The sequence below is a fragment of the Salvia hispanica genome, chromosome 4, assembly GCF_029641045.1.
Source record: "Salvia hispanica isolate PSC_SH4W2 chromosome 4, Shi_PSC_v1, whole genome shotgun sequence".
NCBI classification, from domain to species: domain Eukaryota; kingdom Viridiplantae; phylum Streptophyta; class Magnoliopsida; order Lamiales; family Lamiaceae; genus Salvia; species Salvia hispanica.
The window spans coordinates 50,540,903-50,561,093 of record NC_142695.1 but is presented as its reverse complement, the minus strand read 5'-3'; the positions used below and the strand labels follow the sequence as shown (position 1 = coordinate 50,561,093).

General features: G+C 37.1%; 5 protein-coding genes across 6 annotated transcripts; 3 read left to right on the top strand and 2 right to left on the bottom strand.

Annotated features, from left to right (window-relative positions):
* The first annotated feature begins 4,782 nt into the window (after positions 1 to 4,782).
* LOC125192462 (protein WVD2-like 2) lies at positions 4,783 to 6,714 on the top strand. Of its 2 annotated transcripts, none has more exons than XM_048090041.2 (6): positions 4,783 to 4,907; positions 5,495 to 5,664; positions 5,768 to 5,923; positions 5,996 to 6,067; positions 6,144 to 6,239; positions 6,338 to 6,714. In XM_048090041.2, the coding sequence occupies exons 3-6, from the start codon at positions 5,783 to 5,785 to the stop codon at positions 6,542 to 6,544; spliced, it is 516 nt and encodes a 171-aa protein (XP_047945998.1). In that variant the 5' UTR covers positions 4,783 to 4,907; positions 5,495 to 5,664; positions 5,768 to 5,782; the 3' UTR covers positions 6,545 to 6,714. The 2 variants fall into 2 exon arrangements, with proteins under 2 accessions (XP_047945998.1, XP_047945996.1); XM_048090039.2 differs by having other exon boundaries at positions 6,144 to 6,254.
* Positions 6,715 to 7,750: 1,036 nt separating this feature from the next.
* LOC148929376 (uncharacterized) lies at positions 7,751 to 9,111 on the top strand. The gene is made up of 2 exons (XM_089069518.1): positions 7,751 to 8,465; positions 8,547 to 9,111. The coding sequence occupies exons 1-2, from the start codon at positions 7,991 to 7,993 to the stop codon at positions 8,645 to 8,647; spliced, it is 576 nt and encodes a 191-aa protein (XP_088925644.1). The 5' UTR covers positions 7,751 to 7,990; the 3' UTR covers positions 8,648 to 9,111.
* A 693-nt stretch (positions 9,112 to 9,804) lies between these two features.
* Positions 9,805 to 16,168, top strand: TPR10 (ankyrin repeat family protein). The gene is made up of 13 exons (XM_048092420.2): positions 9,805 to 9,955; positions 10,041 to 10,103; positions 10,170 to 10,340; positions 10,427 to 10,558; positions 11,335 to 11,474; positions 12,484 to 12,570; positions 13,288 to 13,413; positions 13,942 to 14,094; positions 14,411 to 14,482; positions 14,974 to 15,075; positions 15,552 to 15,722; positions 15,807 to 15,886; positions 15,977 to 16,168. Exons 1-13 carry the CDS (start codon positions 9,925 to 9,927, stop codon positions 16,038 to 16,040), a joined length of 1,392 nt encoding a protein of 463 aa, XP_047948377.2. The 5' UTR covers positions 9,805 to 9,924; the 3' UTR covers positions 16,041 to 16,168.
* Positions 16,169 to 16,443: 275 nt separating this feature from the next.
* Positions 16,444 to 17,205, bottom strand: LOC125194281 (PRA1 family protein E-like). Its single transcript, XM_048092419.2, has one exon. The coding sequence runs from the start codon at positions 17,057 to 17,059 to the stop codon at positions 16,532 to 16,534; it is 528 nt and encodes a 175-aa protein (XP_047948376.1). The 5' UTR covers positions 17,060 to 17,205; the 3' UTR covers positions 16,444 to 16,531.
* A 32-nt stretch (positions 17,206 to 17,237) lies between these two features.
* Positions 17,238 to 20,176, bottom strand: LOC125194280 (putative serine/threonine-protein kinase PBL24). Its single transcript, XM_048092416.2, has 7 exons — positions 19,963 to 20,176; positions 19,670 to 19,812; positions 19,428 to 19,525; positions 18,545 to 19,349; positions 18,251 to 18,466; positions 17,553 to 17,702; positions 17,238 to 17,473 (listed from the first exon to the last, which is right to left on the bottom strand). The coding sequence occupies exons 1-7, from the start codon at positions 20,144 to 20,146 to the stop codon at positions 17,408 to 17,410; spliced, it is 1,662 nt and encodes a 553-aa protein (XP_047948373.1). The 5' UTR covers positions 20,147 to 20,176; the 3' UTR covers positions 17,238 to 17,407.
* Positions 20,177 to 20,191: the final 15 nt, after the last annotated feature.

The window sequence follows — 20,191 nt, the reverse complement described above, 5'->3', positions numbered from 1 at the left end:
AGATGATAGAGTAGGATAAGAGTGATTAAATGGTTTATGTTTTGTCAAAAACCAAAATGACTCAACTTTGTTGGAACGTCCCAAAAAAGAATACTATGACTCACTTAATTGGGACGAAGTAATAATAAGAGAGATTAAAGTAGATGATAGAGTAGGATAAGAGTAGAATACTATTATTACTAATTGATCTTTTAATATTGTCATTATTTAGACTTTATTACATTGTCGTAACATTATTTTTTAAATTATCATTAACTTCAAATGTTAACTCTGTATTTTACTTTATATCACTAATACTTATATTACAATTTATTAGTATTATTATTTAATTTATTAGTGTAAAACAGGACACTACACTATAGCATGTACAGTAAAAAATTTAAAATTTTAATTATAATATTATAATATAGTATACTTACTTAATATTGTAAATTCTTATAAAATTCTGAGAAAAAATGAAAAGAAAGTATGCGTATATCTCTTATAGAAACCTAAGGAAAATATTTGTTGATGAATTAAGGCAGAGGGTAGAATAGTCCTGAAAATTTTGATACTTTCTAAGTGCATTAAATTTGATTGAAATGAACATTAAAAATCTGATTATGTCCAGCCATAATGTGGCCATTTAGCACCACTCTATGCGATATAGATGTTTGAATATACACATGAAATGATCAATGTTCATCTATTTAAAAAGTATAAAAATCATTCCTGCAATATATTCAAACATGTTCTTAACGATTTTTTTACTGTAGTGCCTGTATATTCAAAACATTTATATTGCATATATTAATTTGAAAGGTTCTATTCAGCACCCACTAAAAACATGTAACTAGAAAAATAATATAAAAAGAAACTAGTAAAACCTACAAAATATTTTCAGAAAAAAAAAATCGGTTATTTACATATTAAAACAGTCGATTTGAAGTGGAATAAAAAAAGTGTGAACAAAATGAAATTGAAAATGCAAGTAATTAATCACAATGAGTTCACACACGTCAAGTAAAAGAGTCATTATATAAAAAGGCAAATGCAGCTGTATTACTACTCCTATTTGATTATGAGCATTATATTTATCTAACTAATTCTAAATATATGACATATTTTTTCCTCTAATTAAGTAATAATAGCATCAACGTAATAATACAATTTCATCTGCATAAAATTACAATATCATCGTACAGGGGGCAAACACAGAAATACATGATGGTAGGGGATCTATAGTATATACTTAATCCGTCCAACACAGAAATACATGATGGTAGGGGATCTATAGTATATACTTAATCCGTCCAATAAATGTATCAATTTTTTTGTCTATATGCTATTATATGTCCTTAACATTTATTTCTAACTTTTTTCACACACAATTTATTATAAATATAATATACTATAAAATAAGACTCATATTCCACTAATTTTTCATTCTAATTTTCAAAATTGTACCGAGCAAAATAATTTTCTTTTAAATTTTTTTATAAAAAATAATTTTAGTTAAGAAAAGGGAAATTGGTCTCTAAAATCATGAACTTTGTCTAAAATTTGATATTTCCCATGAACTTTGAAATTGGTATATAATATCACGAACTTTGCATTTTGTTTGGTATTTCCCACGGATATCTATTACTATATTTGACTAACTTACGAGGCTTTTTCATCATACTTCACACAATTAAATCAACGTGATTTTCAACGTAACTTTTTATCCTACATGTTATGAACTTAAAAAGTGGTTCAAAATATTATAAAACATATCACGGTTGCCTACGTTAAATAAGATTTTGATGAAAACATCTTATTTGAGTGAGTTTGGGAAATACCAAACAAAATGCAAAGTTCGTGATATTATATACCAATTTCAAAGTTTATGGGAAATACCAAATTTTAGGTAAAGTTCATGATTTTAGAGACCAATTTCCCTTAAAAAAATTATGTGAAGTTTAAACTTATGAATTATTTTAGCAGAGAGAAATTGATTTCTAATAATTTTGTGATCATATACTTTAAAAAAGAAAGAATATGGATATTACTATATTAGTATTAAAAACCATAAACTTTGGGTCAATTCCAGTATATTTTTCATTTAACTTTAAAAGTGGTTTTTAAAAATCACAAACTTTGGGCCAAACATGTAGAATTCATATGCTACTTTTCTGGTTCCGATTCAGTAGGAGACTAATTTTGATGGACATAAATAAAAATATAAAAATACTAGTACTTTTTATAGACGGAATGAGTAGTTTAAAAAGGCGATCCACCGTGTCAATGTTGCTGATATATTTGACGACATTTTTGTCGCCCATTATCATGACCCCGACTGCCTCCATGAGTTTGCCGAGGGCACTATCTCGCTTTTTATAACTAACCGGATACGTTGCCCCAACCGAGATGGATACAACATTGTCTTTCACCAGCGTGATGCGACCGAGCTGCTGGTCGAAGCTCTCGTCTATTGATTCTAACACCCTTTCTAAGGCCGAGTGTTCAATATAAAGACCAGATAATTCCTAGAAGAAATTGTTGACGATCAACCCATCATTGACATGCGGTGCATGAATCATGATGAAGAAGGCGTTTGAGCGAAGAGCAGAAACTCGGTATATCGAGAAATGCCAAAGAAGTTTCTTGAGTTATTAAGTCAATCCCGTACGTCAATGAAGTTTCAAACATTGATGTGGTTGGCAATCATCGCTCACATCTTTTGCTTCCTTTTCACCTTCTCAAGGTTATTGTGAGCGGTGATGGCTAGACACATCATTGTTGAAACGTCATTGATGTCCAGGGCAGACTTGATATCTCGAGAAACTTCTTTGGCATTTCTTGATTTACCAACAAATAATGAAAAATTGGTCAAGTTTATGGCAAGAGGATCGCCTTCTTCATCGTTGATCATGCTGAACATGCGACCTTGGAGTGGGCACTAGAATCAATGGACAAGGGCTTCGGCTAGCACCTCGGTCACTTCACGCTTGTGAAAAATGTTTCTACGCTTTTCACTTTAGAATGGGGCAACGGATCGTTTCTGAGTGATGAATTTGTATGATGCAAACACCCATGGAGCTTTAAGAATGAGATTGAGAATGTGGCGTGTGTGTTTTATTTCCGAAGTCGATGCCAATATTTATAGGCTCAAGGAGGTTTCACATTGTTATGTCACTAGCTCCAGCTGGATTATTTTCGAAATGTATTAGACTTTGTATCTGGAATCGTATAACATGTTATTAAAATATTTTAGTGCAAATTGAATATTTGGATAATATATAGTGTAATATTTTTGCATATTGATAATATCATTAACACAATAACATAATATTATCAAAACAAAAACACTATCATCTACCATATGAAATGACGTAACACAATACCATTAATACAACATCGTATACATACAATTTATTGTATGTAACAGTGTCATCAACACAATAATACAATTTCATCTGCATAGAATCACAACATTATCGATTATGTGTCACAATATCATCAACGCAACAACAAAATATCATCAACATATCACAATATCACCAAAAAATTATCATCGGAATATCATCGTCATATCATCTACAATCATCGCAATATTATCAAAGGTTTGATGGGATTATGTAAACAAAAAACAACTTGCTAATATACATTCAAATTTCTGAGGATTTTGTTAGAATTTTTTTTAAATTATCTGATTTAATACAATAAATTTTCTGTTGAAAAAATTATTTGAAATAGTATAAAATTTTGAGTTATTTTAGGAAATGGTTTTTAATAATTTTGTGATCATATGTGAAAAATAAGAAAAGAATTTTATGAAATGCTATAATTATTGTTTTCATTAATTATCTTTTTTATATAAACATATTACTATTATTTTTAATTAGACATGTGACGTTAATTTAACTCAATTGGATTTCAAAATCCTATAGCACGTACCCTTCAGGTTGCTACATGAGAGTTTCGAAAATTGGGCATCTCTAGTTGTACCTGATTTTTGGGACTTCCTACTACTTAGTTCTCATTATGTTATTATGTCCAAGTTACTTTTGGGTTTGGGCTTTGTTTAAAACTATTGATTTTGGTTATACTTGATCCGTCTAATCCTATCCCACCCAAGGTATTTTGTTTAATTAATCTCATTTTTTTTTATATAATTTGACTATGCTATTCCACATGATCACATCTAGGATTGCTTCTATTTCATGAACAGTCAATTTAATCTTAGAATAGCTCGACATGAGTTAAAGGAAAACTGAACGTAATCGGTTCAACAAGTAAATTTTTTGTTCCAGTTTTGAATCGGTAACCGAAAATTCTAGTATTGGTTCCAAAACGGCAATTGTTTTTGGTCATTTTGGCATGCCCTTATACCAATTTGTCCTTATTTTCATTTTTCAAATTAGTTTTTCCAGACTTTCCTTGTTTCCTAATTTTAAATTTCTTATTTTGGTCTAAATTTGCGTTCCAAAACCTTGGTACCAAACCAAACACGTAAAATTCAAAAGTTACTATTGTAATTCTAATTCAGTCAGTGGAGACAATTACAATTCTAAAACCATAATTGTTGGTCCAATTCCCGTTTAAACATGCATCTCTTCATCAAATCTAATCTAATCCGACTCGATAAAAATGTGATTTGTAAGCTTGTTTCCTCATTGGCTCAATATATTCTTGATCGTGTCTTGTATTAATATTTTTATTTTTGAAGGACTTTTATTTGTGAATGAAAAAATGTTTTCAGTATAAAAAAGCGATGAGCCATAAGTAAATCAGCATCAACCCGTCATAAACGGGCCATCCAGAAAACAAAACATCAACTAAAAAAAAATTAAAAAAATTAGTTAAACAAAAACAGAATTGAGCTCACGTTAGTTTGTTGAAGGTGGTGGTGCCATTTCTTGTAGATCTTTCCGACCATAATTTTTGTAAGAACTTTAAATCACAATTGTTGAAGCTTTTTTTTTCTTTCAATAATGACAGCCTTTCTATTTCTGAAACGCATGTATGTATTTGCAATTGTGTTTGTTCTGTTCGATCTTCATTTTATTTGTTGGTATATTTTTTTCTCCATCTATCTTTCTTCATGAATATAGGTATGTATTTTGCCCTTGTGGATTTCCCCTTTCTGCTGCATTTCTATTTCATACTTATTAGCCCTAATAAAAATGCACGACTTTTCTTTTTTGAATATATACAACTTACAAGATATTTATGGTTTTTATATTGTGATTTATAGGTTCATATTCTATAATTTGAAAAAATGGTGTTTTAGCTTTGAATCACACCTAAATGCTTGAAAACAAATTATGATAACTGATTGTATACATTTGCTGTTTGTCTATGAAATATTTTGACACCCTCCCTAATTCAGTTTAAGAATAATGAGAGACCTTTTTTCTGTTAATTGACTCTCAATCACACTAGTTTTATCATGTATGGACAAAACAAAATAGTGAATTATTGAGAATGGCTATTTAGTCTGACTTGTATTCATGGACGAATATCGTTGCAGGTGGCTTACAGCTTGAAGCGAAACCCGGTGTTGAATCTTTACCTGAAAAGGTTGAGTCTCATAAGCAAGGAGGCATAAAGAGAAACACTAATGAATTTGATGAGACAGGGGAGAAAACAGTAAGCACTGATCAGACCGATGATTCGGGTGCTGATGATCAGCAATCTCCGGTTAGTTACTGACCTCTTCAAATCTGATCTTGTATGTTTGATCTTGTTTGTGTAACATAAGCCTTAGAACTGCATTTCTGATGATCGTTCTTGATCGTTGCAGCCAAACACTTGTACAATGTCAGAAAAGCCGCAGGATGAAGAAGTTACAGATGAAGAGGACGCTTCCTCAGCATCAGAGCTGGCTAATACGTTCCAACCCACAGTTCCCGTTGCTCCAAAATTCATCTGTGGAGAACGTTTAGAGAAACGCAAAGAGGTAACTTTTTCTTTCGATACAATATTTTGTGATATGTATGTTGTTGAAATCTCCATTGCCTGCCAAGTTTAGTACTACGCGAAGCTGGATGAAAGGCACAAGGCGTTGGAGAAAGAGAAACTCGAAGCCAAAGCTAGAAAAAAGGTATGTCGTGTAGTATACATACTTCCAAATAGTATGAAACACCACAAAAAAAAATCAATCATTCATATTTCTCTAGGAAGAAGAAGAAGCAGCTATAAAGGAGCTGAGGAAGACCATGGTGTACAAAGCAAATCCAGTTCCTAGCTTCTATCGTCAAGGGCCTCCCCCTAAGGTTGAGCTAAAAAAGGTTTCAAACAAACACTTTGGCAAATCTCGCAAATTCCTTTTTTTCGGTGTCTCTCTTTGATAGTTGAAACTAGTGTCGTGCAGCTGCCACTGACACGGCCTAAATCACCAAAGCTGTCGAGGAGGAGGAGGAGCTGCGGTGATGCAGGGAAAGGATGTTGTGGGGAAGTCAGAGCGAACGAGCACGCCAAAGGGAAGGAGCGCGATGGGGGACGAAGATCAAGTGATAATAGCACGGCTGTTAAGAGTGATACACAAGAGCAGGAAGATGAAGATCAACAAAACATATGATCATTTTTTTTCACTTTTCTTTCCTAGTTTCATTCACACTTTTAACATGGTTGATCTATCCATGTGGCTTGTCTAAATGTTCATACTGATAGTACATGTCTTAAGAGGTTTTGTACTGTTGATACAAACACAATGTATTTGAACATGCCAAAGATTAATTCACTAAATTTGCATGGGGTTTTTACTCTTCATCTCTTGACTTTATAATGGCAATGTTTGAGAAGTTCTAAGGATCTATATTCAAACTTTTATTTGGCATATGGAATTATATACTAAATCATAATCAATTCTATATAATATTTTGACCGTACGTCATTTAAGAAGACTATTATATACTTCTTGGGTGGCCAATAGTTAAGCAAATACTTCTTCCATCTAGGAGACTCAGTTATACTACTCTGCTAATAACAGTCTCAATTCACTTTTAGTATATTAAATATTTAAATGATAAATAAATTACACATTTCACTAACCATTTCTACTCACTATCTATCAGTATAAAACTAATATATAAAAATAAGACTCACATTGCAATATTAATTTTCTACTCAGTTTCCTTTATTTGCGCCAAACTCAAATGTGACTCATATTCATTACCGAACTTTTCACTCAAGCAGATACTGTATTATATTTCTTGGGTGACATGTTTACAAAAAATAATTATATGTTGTGCAACGTTGCAACAAAATCAAAAGATAGTGTTAAATGAAAACTCAAAAATCATAGTATCTAATACTCCCTCCGTCCACAATTAAGAATCTCATTTCTAAATAGCGCGAGTTTTAAGAAAAGTGGATGGAAGAAAGTTAGTAGAATAGAGGTCTCACTTGTATATATTAGTTTTAAATGATATGTGAGTGGAATGAGTTAGTGGAATGTGGGGTCTCTTTACCATTTATGATAATTATGAATCGGGGCTCTTATTCGTGGATGGACCAAAATGGAAAACGGGACTATTATTCGTGGACGGAGGGAGTATTTAATCTAAACATTGCAAATATGTAGCCTTTATATGTACTACTACGTGCTAATTCAAAATCGCATTTGTATGCACAAAAATGAACATGATTTATTATTTGTCATATAATTTTTGAAAGATGATTTTGGCGTAATTTTCTATGAAACAATAATGCAAAGGAAGATGGCAGTTAGAAAGGACGGGTTGAGCGCAGAAACAGATCAAAGGCCTCCTTCTCTCGTCTCCTCTCTTCAAACCTTCTTCTTCCGATCTTCATCCATCAAAATCGACAATCACACCTTAACAAAGAAGAATCCTTCAATTCTTCTTCGCATAAACACAGAGCTAGAACCACCACCTCTACGGCGGCCCGAGGCGGTTCCCCACCCCACCTCCCGCCACGGTCGCCGCCGCCACCACCACCACACTAGCACAGCTGATCGATCGATTTGGTGTTTCCTTTCCTAATTCTCATACCTACATTTCGAATGGGAGATCCGCAAAATCCATTCGATTACCAGGCAACACCCGAGCCTCCTCTGTCATCCGCATCGTCGTCGTCTCCGTCGTACGTCTCCGAGGGCGAGGACGCGCCGCCGCTGTGGCGCACGCTGACGAAGCAGCTTTCGATGCGCGAGGCGCCGCGCAACATCGCGTGGGAGCGCCGCCGCCGCCAGGTCCAGCAGCAGGAGCGGTGGAGGAGCGAGGAGGATCTGACGGACGAGGATCTGAACGAGCTCAAGGGATGCATCGAGCTAGGGTTCGGCTTCAACGCCGAGGAAGGGCAGCGATTGTGCACCACCATCCCCGCCCTCGATCTCTACTTCGCCGTCAACCGCCAGTTCCTCACCAGCCCCCTCGCCAGCCCCCTGCCTAGCCCCGCCCCCGCGCCACCGGCGACATTGAGTCCCCGATCGTGCTCTCTCGAGAAGGATTCCGATTCATGGAAAATTTTGAACAAAGGTACGGCGTCGTTTCTAGTTTAATTTCATCATGAGATTTGAAATTGATTGAGAGAATTGAGTGTTTAATTATTATAATCAGGCGATGATCCTCAACAAGTGAAGACGAAGCTGCGGCATTGGGCGCAGGCGGTAGCATGTTCAGTGATGCAGTCCCCAATTAGAGGCTGTGGCATGGATTAGACTATCTAGCTAGAAACACAATCTAAATCTAGACGGAGAGAGAACTCATTTAATCTACCTAGCTTAATCGGCTTGGCCATAGGTTCAGAATTTGAGCCTCGCCATCCGATCGCCACAAATGGTAGAGATTCGAGATAGTAAGTCTAATCGCAAGCGTGGATGATTACTCGTTCTCGGAAATGTGGAAGCACGCCGGGACGTATGGAAGGGTGACGGAAAAAGGGCAGCGTTGCTAATATTGTGATTTAGGAATTACGATAGCAATGTAGGCCTAATGGCTAATATAATTCTTATATGCTGCAAATAATCGTCCTATAATTATATGCTAGTGTTTGTATTATCATGTTCGAGCTCACGTAACAGTGATAAAATTGTTATAATTAGAAAACTTATTTGTAAGCCTTGATTATTTCAAGTTTGCCAAAGAAACGATTATTTTTTCGACCATAATTCTTGATTTTTCATTATATTCTCAGACCAATTGATTTTGGGTTACGTACTCATCGATAAAACTGAGGCATGTTTTCACATGTCCATGTCGCCAGCCACATGGAAACTACAATGCTAGAAATTGAGCTATAGACCGGATATTTTTGTTACATTATTGATAGTATAGTAGTAGTATAAAGTGAAATTTTGTTGCACATAAGCTTGTTTATCTAAACATCTCGTGTTAAATTCCATATGCATGCCGCGTATTTTTCATCTTAGATGGTGTTAAGTCGTGTCCGTGTACAATGCAATATTGGGAGACGTGCAACGAGGAAGGGAGGGTTCGTGGCTCGTAGCGTGTATAGAGGCAGGGTGACCACAGTGCAGGCCGCATGTTCGGTGCAAAAAGGAGGTGGCCATGTCGCAGGGAGAGACGGGAATGGGATAGCTAAAAAGTCTAATGGAGAGCGAATATTGATACTACTAATAGTAGTAGTAATATTTAAAATTAAATTTTTTTGGTTTATATTTGTATTTCTTTTTTGTAAAAATCTAATAGGGAGCGAATGATCAAAAGGGATATTAATTTAAATTATATAATTTTTATTTTATTTAATTAAATTTGATTTGAGGAAATGGGATAGCTAAAATGTCTCAAATTTGGGCTGGGCCGTAAAAAATAGTAGGTTATGGGTTCAAATTTCAATAAGCGAGAATTTTCTGGAATCCAAAACCTGCTGCAAAGTCCCCTGCATTCATTCAAACACTATTTGGCTTTTGCTCATACTCTCAAATCTTCTTCATCTTTCTTCTCCAATTCTCTTTCCAAAACCAGAGATCAATTTATGGCGCCCGATGCTTCTCATGCTCTAGCAGGTTTTTTCCACAACTTTCTCTTTTGTAACCAACCGAATTCTCAATCCTTGTTCCGAATCACTAAATTCATATGCTTTGATTACAGTGAGGGAAAAAGTTCAACACTTCCTCAATGCCGCGCAGACTGGAAATTTAGACCTCCTCAAAAGTAAGCAGCCTCGTTTTTTTTTTAATTGGACGCTTCAGCTATAGCTTAATTTGTTTCTGTTGATAGAATTGGCGAAGCAGCTCGATGGTGGGAAGGGGCTAGCGCAAACGGTAGCGGATGTTAAGGATGCCAATCAGAGAGGGGCTCTGCATTTTGCTGCCAGGGAAGGTCAGGCTGAGGTTTGCAAATATCTGCTGGAAGAGTTGAAGATGGATGTCAATACGCAGGATGAGGATGGTAAATTAGTGTTCATGTGTTATCAGTTGATTGAGGCTGTGCGGTTAGATAATTACATCTTCCTGATTTGTGGTATTGGTATTCAGGAGATACTCCTCTAACGCATGCTGCGCGGCAAGGGCATACTGCCCTCGCCAAGTACCTCGTAGATCATGGTGCTGATCCTTCCATACCAAGTGCTTTAGGGACCACTGCTCTGCATCATTCTGCTGGAACAGGTATACTCTCATCCGTTTAGGAAGCAAAGTTGAATTCTATTTACTCCTTTGCTGTCTTAGGAATGACAAACAAAGAGTTGGACTTGATTTGTGTGACTTGAGGCCCGGCTATGGAGACCGCTGATCTCATAGAGTAGTACTTTGCAATATGGTTAATTCATTTAACATAGCCTCGTAGCGGTTTTGAAGGTTTGGCTGTATGTGATTAGTTCATTTATTGGGGACTACTATTTGTGCTTAATCAAAGATGAGTTTTTATCTTTTAGCACCTGCCTTGGTAAGTAATTAATCCCCATTAGTGCAGTCTAATGATCAATTTCTGCTGCATTTAGTTGAGGACTGGAAAAATATAGTATTGCTGTCATATTGACTATTTTGTAGCATAATCGGCCTATTTTGGTTAATATTCCCATCATAAGAAGAAAGCTTAGGCTTTTTAGCTATGGGAAACTGCATTAATTCTAGCTAGTTAACTCAAGGACCAGATATTCGAATTTTGGTGCGACATCTATTTCAGCCCAGGGATCCACTGTTATAAGTTGATCACTGCCGTTTGTTTCTATGTAGAGAGGAAAAATTTGTAGTTTTTCCTGTTATCAGTTAGCAATGATTTGCTCGTGTATATCAAAACAAACTATATTTAAGTGTGTTCTGAATTGAACCAGGAGCATTTTCTCTAAAGAATTTTTTGGGACTTGTTCTGTTCTTTGTATTATCTTTCAGTTGTTCTTGTTAAGAAATCTCAACAATTGAATGAATTTGAACTTTGCTTGCAGGAGATGTTGAGCTTCTAAAGTTTTTACTCTCCAAGGATGTGAGTGTTGATTCTCAAAGTGATGCTGGTACTCCGCTAATATGGGCTGCCGGTCATGGCCAGCAAGACTCTGTCAAATTACTACTAGAACATAAGGCCAACGTAAGTTGATTGCTTTACTACGTTGAAAAGTTTAATTTAATTATCCATCTTTGAAATGTTTCTGCACTTAAGGCACACATTTTAAGATCATTTGGACGGCGTTTTGTCATAAAATATCTACAAGGTCTACTGGCTGAGAGGTGGATAATTCGTGATATAACTAGATATGTTTGATAAAGATTAATTAAAGAATTTAATATACTTTGTATCCTGTGGAGTAGAAAAGGTAAACACAAAGATACATATTCTTCTTTTAAGGCCTACAGAAAGTGCCGCCTCTGTATCATCTGAGATGTTTTTTGGAAGGTATGGGCTGTTAGATTTTAATTGGATGTATCAGCTTATGCAGTGTTAATTCCACACTTGTAGAATAATAGTCCCTCCGTCTCCTAAAAATAGGAACTTTTGAAATGGCAAGGGTATTAATGCAAAATTGGGAAAATAAGAGAGAGATAGAACGAAAAGTGTGTTAGTGGAAAATGCGTCTCATCATATTAGAGAAAAAGAAATTTCCTTAAATAGAAAGTTTATATTTTTAGGGGACGGAGGAAGTATGGTTTAGCTTGGTTAATTACCATTAATAGAAACTATCCAGTTATAGTTATATTTTAAAATTTGAACAATAGAATTAGAACCAACATTTTTTATTTCCCTGTGGTGTCAGTTGGGGTTTTGTGTGCATATGCCCTTGTGTCATTTGAAGTTAGGATTTCCGTCTATCCAACACCAGATCATGTGACTACATAGGGTTTTGAAATCATTGATCTTGATTTAGCATACTGATGGCTGCCTAAACTGCATTAGGAAGATGATGTTGAAATACTAGAATGTGGTTTTAACTGCATCATTGAATTGTAATTTCACTCAAATGTGCCCAAACAATCTTTAGGGGGTGAGGGGGGATAGGTACCCTAATAAAAAGTTCCTGATTGTATTACGATTTGTACTATGTGTACCCTTACCCAATTCCTCTCCCAATCTTTAACGATTTTATCTGCTTTTGTTGCAGCCAGATGCTAAGACTGAAGATGATATTACTCCTTTATTATCAGCTGTTGCAGCTGGTTCGTTGGCATGTTTGGAGTTATTAATTAAGGTAAACAATTAACTGGTCTCTACTGTTAGGATATATACTGCTTTGCGTGCTATCGTCCCTCTATTGATAAGTTGTTAATGGGTGATGGCCCCATGGGCTAACTAACCTGTCTAACCAGAAAGTTATATGGTTAACCTCATTTTTTTTGTCCCCGTTGCATTTGAGCACTTTTTGCCATGGTTGTAAGGTGATAATTTAGCTGGTGCTTTCTCTTGTATCTTGTTAGTACACTGCTTTGCATGTTATCCTCTCTATTACTATAGTTGTTAGATAGGTGATGGGAGAGACTAACCTTAAATAACAGGGTTCTGCCTCAATTTTGTTGGCATGTTAGCTCTTGAGCTCTTTTTGGCCTAGTTGATTTGACGCTAACCCTAGCTTATTCAAGTCCATAATATAAAAAGAATAATTTATAATTCAGTGCTTTTTGAAGTCTAAAACTAAATTTGAGATTAAATGCTACAATTTTAAGTTTATTATTCAAATTTTGAACGAAATTCTACTAACTCTAGAACTTAAGTGCAATGGGGTCTAGAACTTGTTCTAAATATAGTTCTTAAGTGCACTTTCAGAATTTGATAAGAGCTTGATTTCTTGTTTGCATGCTCTGGTCACTTAAGAAACATTATTGCATCTTATTTTTCTACGCGGTCATGCATTTTCTATTTTCAAGGATGTAAGCATATCTAAGAATTCATACTTTGCTATATCATACAGGCAGGTGCAACTGTGAACTTTACTGCAGGTGGTGCGACACCTTTGCACATTGCTGCTGATATTGGCAGCCCAGAGATCATAAACTGCTTATTACAAGCTGGAGCTGATCCTAATGCCATTGATGAGGTAAAGACAGCAAAATTTACATGCCTTGGTTTTCTCATCTACTACAAAAAAATACTCCCTCCGTCCCGCTTAAGAAGATGACACGTTTTCCTTTTTAGTTTGTCCCAACTAAGATGACACCCTTCCTTTTTTGGTAACTCTCTCTCTCCAATTAACACACTCAACCACTTTTTCTCACTCCTATTAAAATATCCATCTTTCTTCATCTCTCTACTTTAATACTTACACCCACCTTCTCTCTCTCCAATTAAACACTTTAACCAATAACTCCTAAAATCCCGTGACGGCTAAGCGATGTGTCATCTTAGCCGGGACGGAGGGAGTAGTATCAGAAGAACTTATACTAACTAATTTCAGCCTAGATGAGTTCACATGTATGTAATATCTTAAAACATTTTACTGAAATATGGGATGGCCAAGTTAGTATAAGTTCTTTGTAACTGGGGAATTTGGGAGAAAAATCAAGGCAAATCTAAACAGTCATCTTTTCATTGAAACCTTTGGTCTTTAAGCTTCGTCTTGCTGCAGGATGGTTTGAAACCAGTTCAGGTAGCAGCTTCAAGAGGAAATAAGGTAGCTGTTGAAATTCTTCTTCCAGTAACAGCTCCAATTGAATCAATTCCAGAATGGAGTATTGATGGAATTCTTAAACACATGCAACAAGAAACAGGGAAAGAGGAGGTAGCCATTCCATATGATTTACCTTTTCCACATCTAAAGATGTGATCATCCCTGTACTTTTTATTGTCAAAGCCACATGGAAAACTTAACAGTTGAGGTTATGGGTAATTATGTGCTAGTTATTCTTGATAAATAAGCTTCTTTTATTCCTATGATGGAGCATTTATGTACTTTTTCTGTTTTGTCGTTGGGTGTTTGGCAAAAAGATTATCTACTTCAACCTATAGGCTATAACCTACCGCATTGGGGGGTTTTGTCTTGTTTTACATGTCTCTTCTTATTAGACTTTATGTGGTTTCTATTTAAACAAATGCAGGGTCAGAATAAAAACACCGCACGATCTAATGGACTTAAGGATACTGCAACTCCCAAGATAAGTTTGCCTGAGGTATTTCTTGATAACACTACATCTTTTTATGTGAGATTATATTTCCTCTTGTTTTATTTCTGACTTAAATTTTCTAAAGTAGAATCCCTTTCACTGTATATTAGTTTGTTCGTTTTCTGGAATTCATTTGCCTCGAGCCTGCATCTGTTAGTGTATATGATTACTCATTAACATGGTCTTGGACTGGGGTGGTGGTGAAACATTATTTTGTTGTCCCTTCAGCTTGGGTAGCAATGTGATTTCGAGGATTTCATCTCGCTGACAGTGGGAAAATACTACAAGGGGCAAATCACTATCATACCAAGTATAGGATAAGTTAACTGGCAGATTAGATGTTGGACTCTCTTACTGAGAGAGAGTCGATGGCAGTGAAATAACACTTACTGGACATAGCTGTTGAGATCTGTTGTTGGATATGCCACTGGATACTTATTAAATAGCTGATATTCAAAGTCAGCTTTACTGACTTACTCATTGGTTCAAATTCTCAGGTGTCAGCTGAAGCAAAGAAAAAAGCTGCTGAAGCTAAGGCAAGGGCTGATGATGCTTTCAAGAGGAAAGACTATATGGCAGCAGTTGATGCTTACACACAGGTTCATTTTGTTTGCTATGTAATGAATAATTCAGTGTTCCATCAATTAGGTTGTCTTGCTTGACAATAACAAAATAGGATGAGGAACTTACAAGGTTATCTCTATTATCGTCCATCCATACCTATGTGACACGAGGGTGTACTACTGATTCTACATATCTAAGTCATAAATCACCAATTAAATATAGGGCTAGTATTTAAATGACCAAAGTTGCTATAACCGATCATCTTAACCTAGGATGAGTGTATAATATTATACTACTGTATAAAACACTTGATCATTAATATCCTCCTCATGAGTCTAAATGTTAAATGTTTTATCAACATAGTATGAGATGCTGGTTTCACACCTAAATATATAGTCTAGGCGTGCATGGATCATATGTTGGATTATCATAGATTTGCTCTTGGGTTGTAAATGTGTAAAATCTTCATATTAGTATCTGATTGGCTTATTCTCTTGATATGAATTTGCAGGCAATTGATTTTGACCCAACTGATGCCACTTTACTTTCCAATAGAAGTCTCTGTTGGCTTCGTCTTGGACAAGCCGAGCATGCTTTAGCTGATGCAAGAGCATGTAAGGCTCTTAGGCCTGATTGGCCAAAGGCTTGCTACCGAGAGGGTGCCGCTCTTCGTCTACTGCAGGTGAGGTGTCATTCCTATGGTCAACACATTGATTGCAAATTTATGTTTTCTGTCTTGTAACATTTGTTATGCTTAATATTGCAGAAATTTGAGGACGCAGCCAATGCTTTCTATGATGGTGTCACACTCAACCCTGAGAATATGGAGCTTGTAACTGCTTTCAGGTCTTAACCTTTTTATGAACATTATGTCGCATTTTTTGGATCCAAGAATAGGTGGCCTGGAAAATGGTTGGTTGACATTGTGTGTTGCAGGGAAGCTGTGGATGCTGGAAGAAAATTTCATGCAACACAACAGCAGCAGCTGCAAGAATCTTGATGAAGAATATTTATCGGTCTGTTCTGTAATACTACTTGGTAGCATTTTCACACTCAATTTTGTTCTTGTGGTGAATACTGTATTAATATTTTGTTCTTATCGAATTCTGATACTGAATATTCGAGAAAGACACTACTCTGTCTTGCCATCGGGCTATCCATTTATCCCGTCACTGTGGTTACTCGAACCCCCAACCAATTAAGCCGGACTTGATGGCCAACCAATCAATTGCACTGCTCAACACAGCATAGGCTGTGTTTGATTCTTAACAAGGATATGGGTAACACTCTTTGCCAATGACAACACCAAAGCATGAAAATGAGCTTCAACTTTGAATACAACACTGAAATTCCAGCAAATTACTTGAAGAATGTTGGTAGAAATGTTTGGTAGCAAAGGCAAAAGAAGAAAGATATGAATATGAATTGGATGGAAGTAGAACAAGGTATACAAACTACATAGAACAATAAAATTGGCTCAAAATCTAGGGCTCAACGCACAACCGAGAGCAGGCCGCCCTCCGCCGCGTCGCTCTCGTCCAAAAACAAATCCTCCGTGCCTCTCAAGGCAGCGTGGGCGGCGCACACCACCAGCGCCACAATCAGCGCGACGAGCACATTGAATCCGACGTGAGTCAACGCCAGCGCCACCACAGTCACCACCGCCAGCGCCACCAGAACCACGCGATCATCCACAACTCTGCCTAGAGCGATCACCGGATCCTCGCGGCACAGGTAGAGCCACAGCCAGGCCATGAACACCACGAGGAAGACGATCATGGAGAGCGGGTGGTAGACGAGGCCGCAGAAGAGGATGATTAGGGCGATTAGGGCGTAATTGACGCGGAAGTAGTTCAAATTGTGGCGGATTCGAGACGTGGCCTCGGCGTAGCTGTAGGGGAGGGAGAGAGAGGAGACGTCGAGGAGCAGGCTCCATGGCCGGCGCGCGGCGTAGAGGGATCGGGCGCGGGAAACTAGCTGCGGCTTTGCGGCGGCGGCGGAATTGGAATTTGCGAGCATTGTTGTCGCGGAATTTGCGAGATGAGATGAAATGAGAAGATAGAGAAAGCACCGATAGCTAATTGAGGCGGCGGCGGCGGATTATGTGGGCGGAGGAGCTTTTGGGAGTTGGGGCTGTTTCAGTGTGACACACAGAATCTCTCAAAGCAAAAATAATTCAGTGATTTTAAATCGAATAGCGAGCGGATTAATTTTTTGTAATTTAATTAAGATTTTTTACTAAACTCTAAATCTAAAATAAATTTAGAATCTAAAACAAATTGATAAAACAATAAATCTCACTCTAAGTCGAATTGTTACATTTATTTATTAATTGAATTTAAGATGCAGATTCATACACATTGTAGCTCAATTAGATAAGTCAATAATGAAGTTGGTGTTGCCTTCTTTATTGCAGTTCAAGTAATTGAGTACCTGCATAATAATATAGATTGGAAATTTAATTTGATGGTGTAATTGGAAATTTAATGAAGAAACATTAGATGATACAAACCTGTTTCATAGTGATCCTGTGATGAGGATCTTGTTTGAGACAGCTGTCAGCAGCAAGCACCATCCAAAATAGCTGGTGGACATCATGGCACTCCAAAATCCTTGAATCTATGAGTTTTGGATAGTTTTTTGCTTCCAAAAGTGGCTTTGCCTGTCATCTTACAATAAATTAATTCAATAAGACATTTTGAGTAAAAATACGTTTTATTGATTCAGTCCATGAGAGAAATGTGAGAAGAGTACAAGTTACAACGCAGTTTAAATCAAAAGAGATATTTCAAGAAATAGTTGAACACAAGGGATTTCAGTCTTTCCTTTGATTAAGCCTAGGGATGGATCAAAAAGAAATTTTTATAAAGAGAATGAATCAGGAAAAGGTGTGGACCTACTCTGAGAATTATTTGAAATATATCCAAAATTAAAAATAGTGGTATTTATTATAGTATCATAAGGGCATTTACGATGATGAGCACTTCACAAGCACTATTCATGGATTTCATATCCACTTTTACACTACGTACTCATACATCCACTACTTAGGAGCTCTATAGAGCATTTCATAGACTATTATTTTTTCCCATTATGTATATAAAAGAAATATATAAGAAAAAGTTAAAATCGAAACCTTCGTGTACAGCACAGGCGCGCCCACAAATCAATATAGCAAAAGAAACAGCAAGTAGAAAAGTTATTACTCACCCATCCCACTAGACTCTTTCCACCTGGAATCTCATCAGTAGTTCTGAGGCCAGTGATAAGCTGCAACAGCACCACCCCAAATGAGTACACATCTGTTTTGTCTGACATCTTGCCGGATTCCGCATATTCCGGCGCCACATATCCAAGCGTCCCCACTACCCCACCCGAGTTAGCCCCGGTCCCATCATCCTCCTTCGCCAGCCCGAAATCCCCCAACTGCACACACCAACAACTCATCTAAAGAGTGTTAGTTATTCAGTTATTCAGTTAGTTAGTTAGTTAGTTAGTTCTGACCAGTGCTTCATAGTCATGAGTGATGAGTATGTTCCCCGGCCTCATGTCCCGGTGCACAATGCTGCGTTCGTGCAGATAGGCCAGCCCCCTGGCGGCCCCCCTTGCGATCTTCATCCTCTGCTCCCAGTTGAGAGGCTTGCATTCGCCCGACAAGTTGTCCTCCAAGGAGCCGTTGCAGATGAACTCATAGACGAGGAGTCTGTGAGTTCCCTGCGTGCAAGATCCCAACAGCATCACCACATTCTGGTGCTTTGCTTGGCTCAGTAAGTGAACTTCACTCTTGAACTCTTTCTCCCCTTGAAGGCTTGTGGCCTTGAGTTTCTTCACGGCCACCTTCCGCCCGTCCTTGAGCCTCCCTTTGAAAACCAGCCCGAATCCGCCTTCCGATATGAAGTTCTCCTCTGAGAAGCCGCCTGTCGCCTCATCAAGCTCTTCATAGCTGAACTCCATGTGGCTCCCGGTTCTAGGCCGTTGGCTATTGCAATGGGAGCAGATCGGATCAGCAACAAACTTGTGGTGGTTGTATATTAATCCATTTGCTTCATTCTTGGGAGTTCTGTTTTCCTTTGATGTGGAACAAGAAGTTGAATTAGTACTAATAGTAGTACTATATATGGATGAAGTGTGAAGGGTTTGATCACTTGTGGGAGAGATGTGTTCCCACGAGTAAGAAGGTATCATCTCGTCATATGAGACATGTCGAATGATGGGACCTCGGAGTTGAACAATGGTGTTGTTGCTCTTCATAGTTGAGATCCCACATGACACTCTATCCATGAAGTATTGCTTCTCTTTCTTCATCTCCCTACAAAGGCAACACCGATTCTCTTACATCCAACATTGTCAATGCCATTGTAAGAGCTTAATCAGGCAATGTAAATACCTGTCTAGAATCATACAAGTGGCTCCCAACCTTTTCACAGCTCTAACTGCAGCTACCCTACGAGACGTACAAACGGCTACCTCCACCTTCACTTTCACCTAGAAAAACAATATACACAGCTTGGCCTTTTACAATATCATTCATAAAAAGTTTGGATGGAATAAAGGCCAAAGTGAAGTGCTGTATAGTCAATCACAAAAGGTCTTATCAAGGTTTATATATTTGGTAAATGTATTACAAACCTTTTTCTCTGATTGAAGCTTCTCTTGCAGCTTGATGATCCCACTGTTTTGACTGTATTCTTCCTTCTTCTTTCGTCTTTCGTCCTCCATAAATTTTCTCATCGAACCATTTACATGTGGATCCTCTTTGCCCTTGTATCCCACTGAAATATCACACACATTGTATACCATCATTCTAGATTATATAATGATATTACTCATCTAAATCATGCTGATATATGTTCTTTTTGATGTTGTAACCATTATTTCAAATTCAAACACACACATATGTATAGAGATAGAGAGAGGCTCACAAAGTTTAGCAGCAGAAAGGAAAGAGGAAGTAGAAGAATTAGTGAGTTGGAGAACTCCAAGAAATATGATCTCATCTCCAGGATTTATGGGCAAAGCATTGAGCATCCATTTCATCTCACTCCAACTCAAATCTATACATGTTTGGATCACCACCACCTTCTCAATCTCACCTCCCTTTGACATTTTATAGAAGATTACTTATTAATAAATATTTAATGTTTTTGCCAT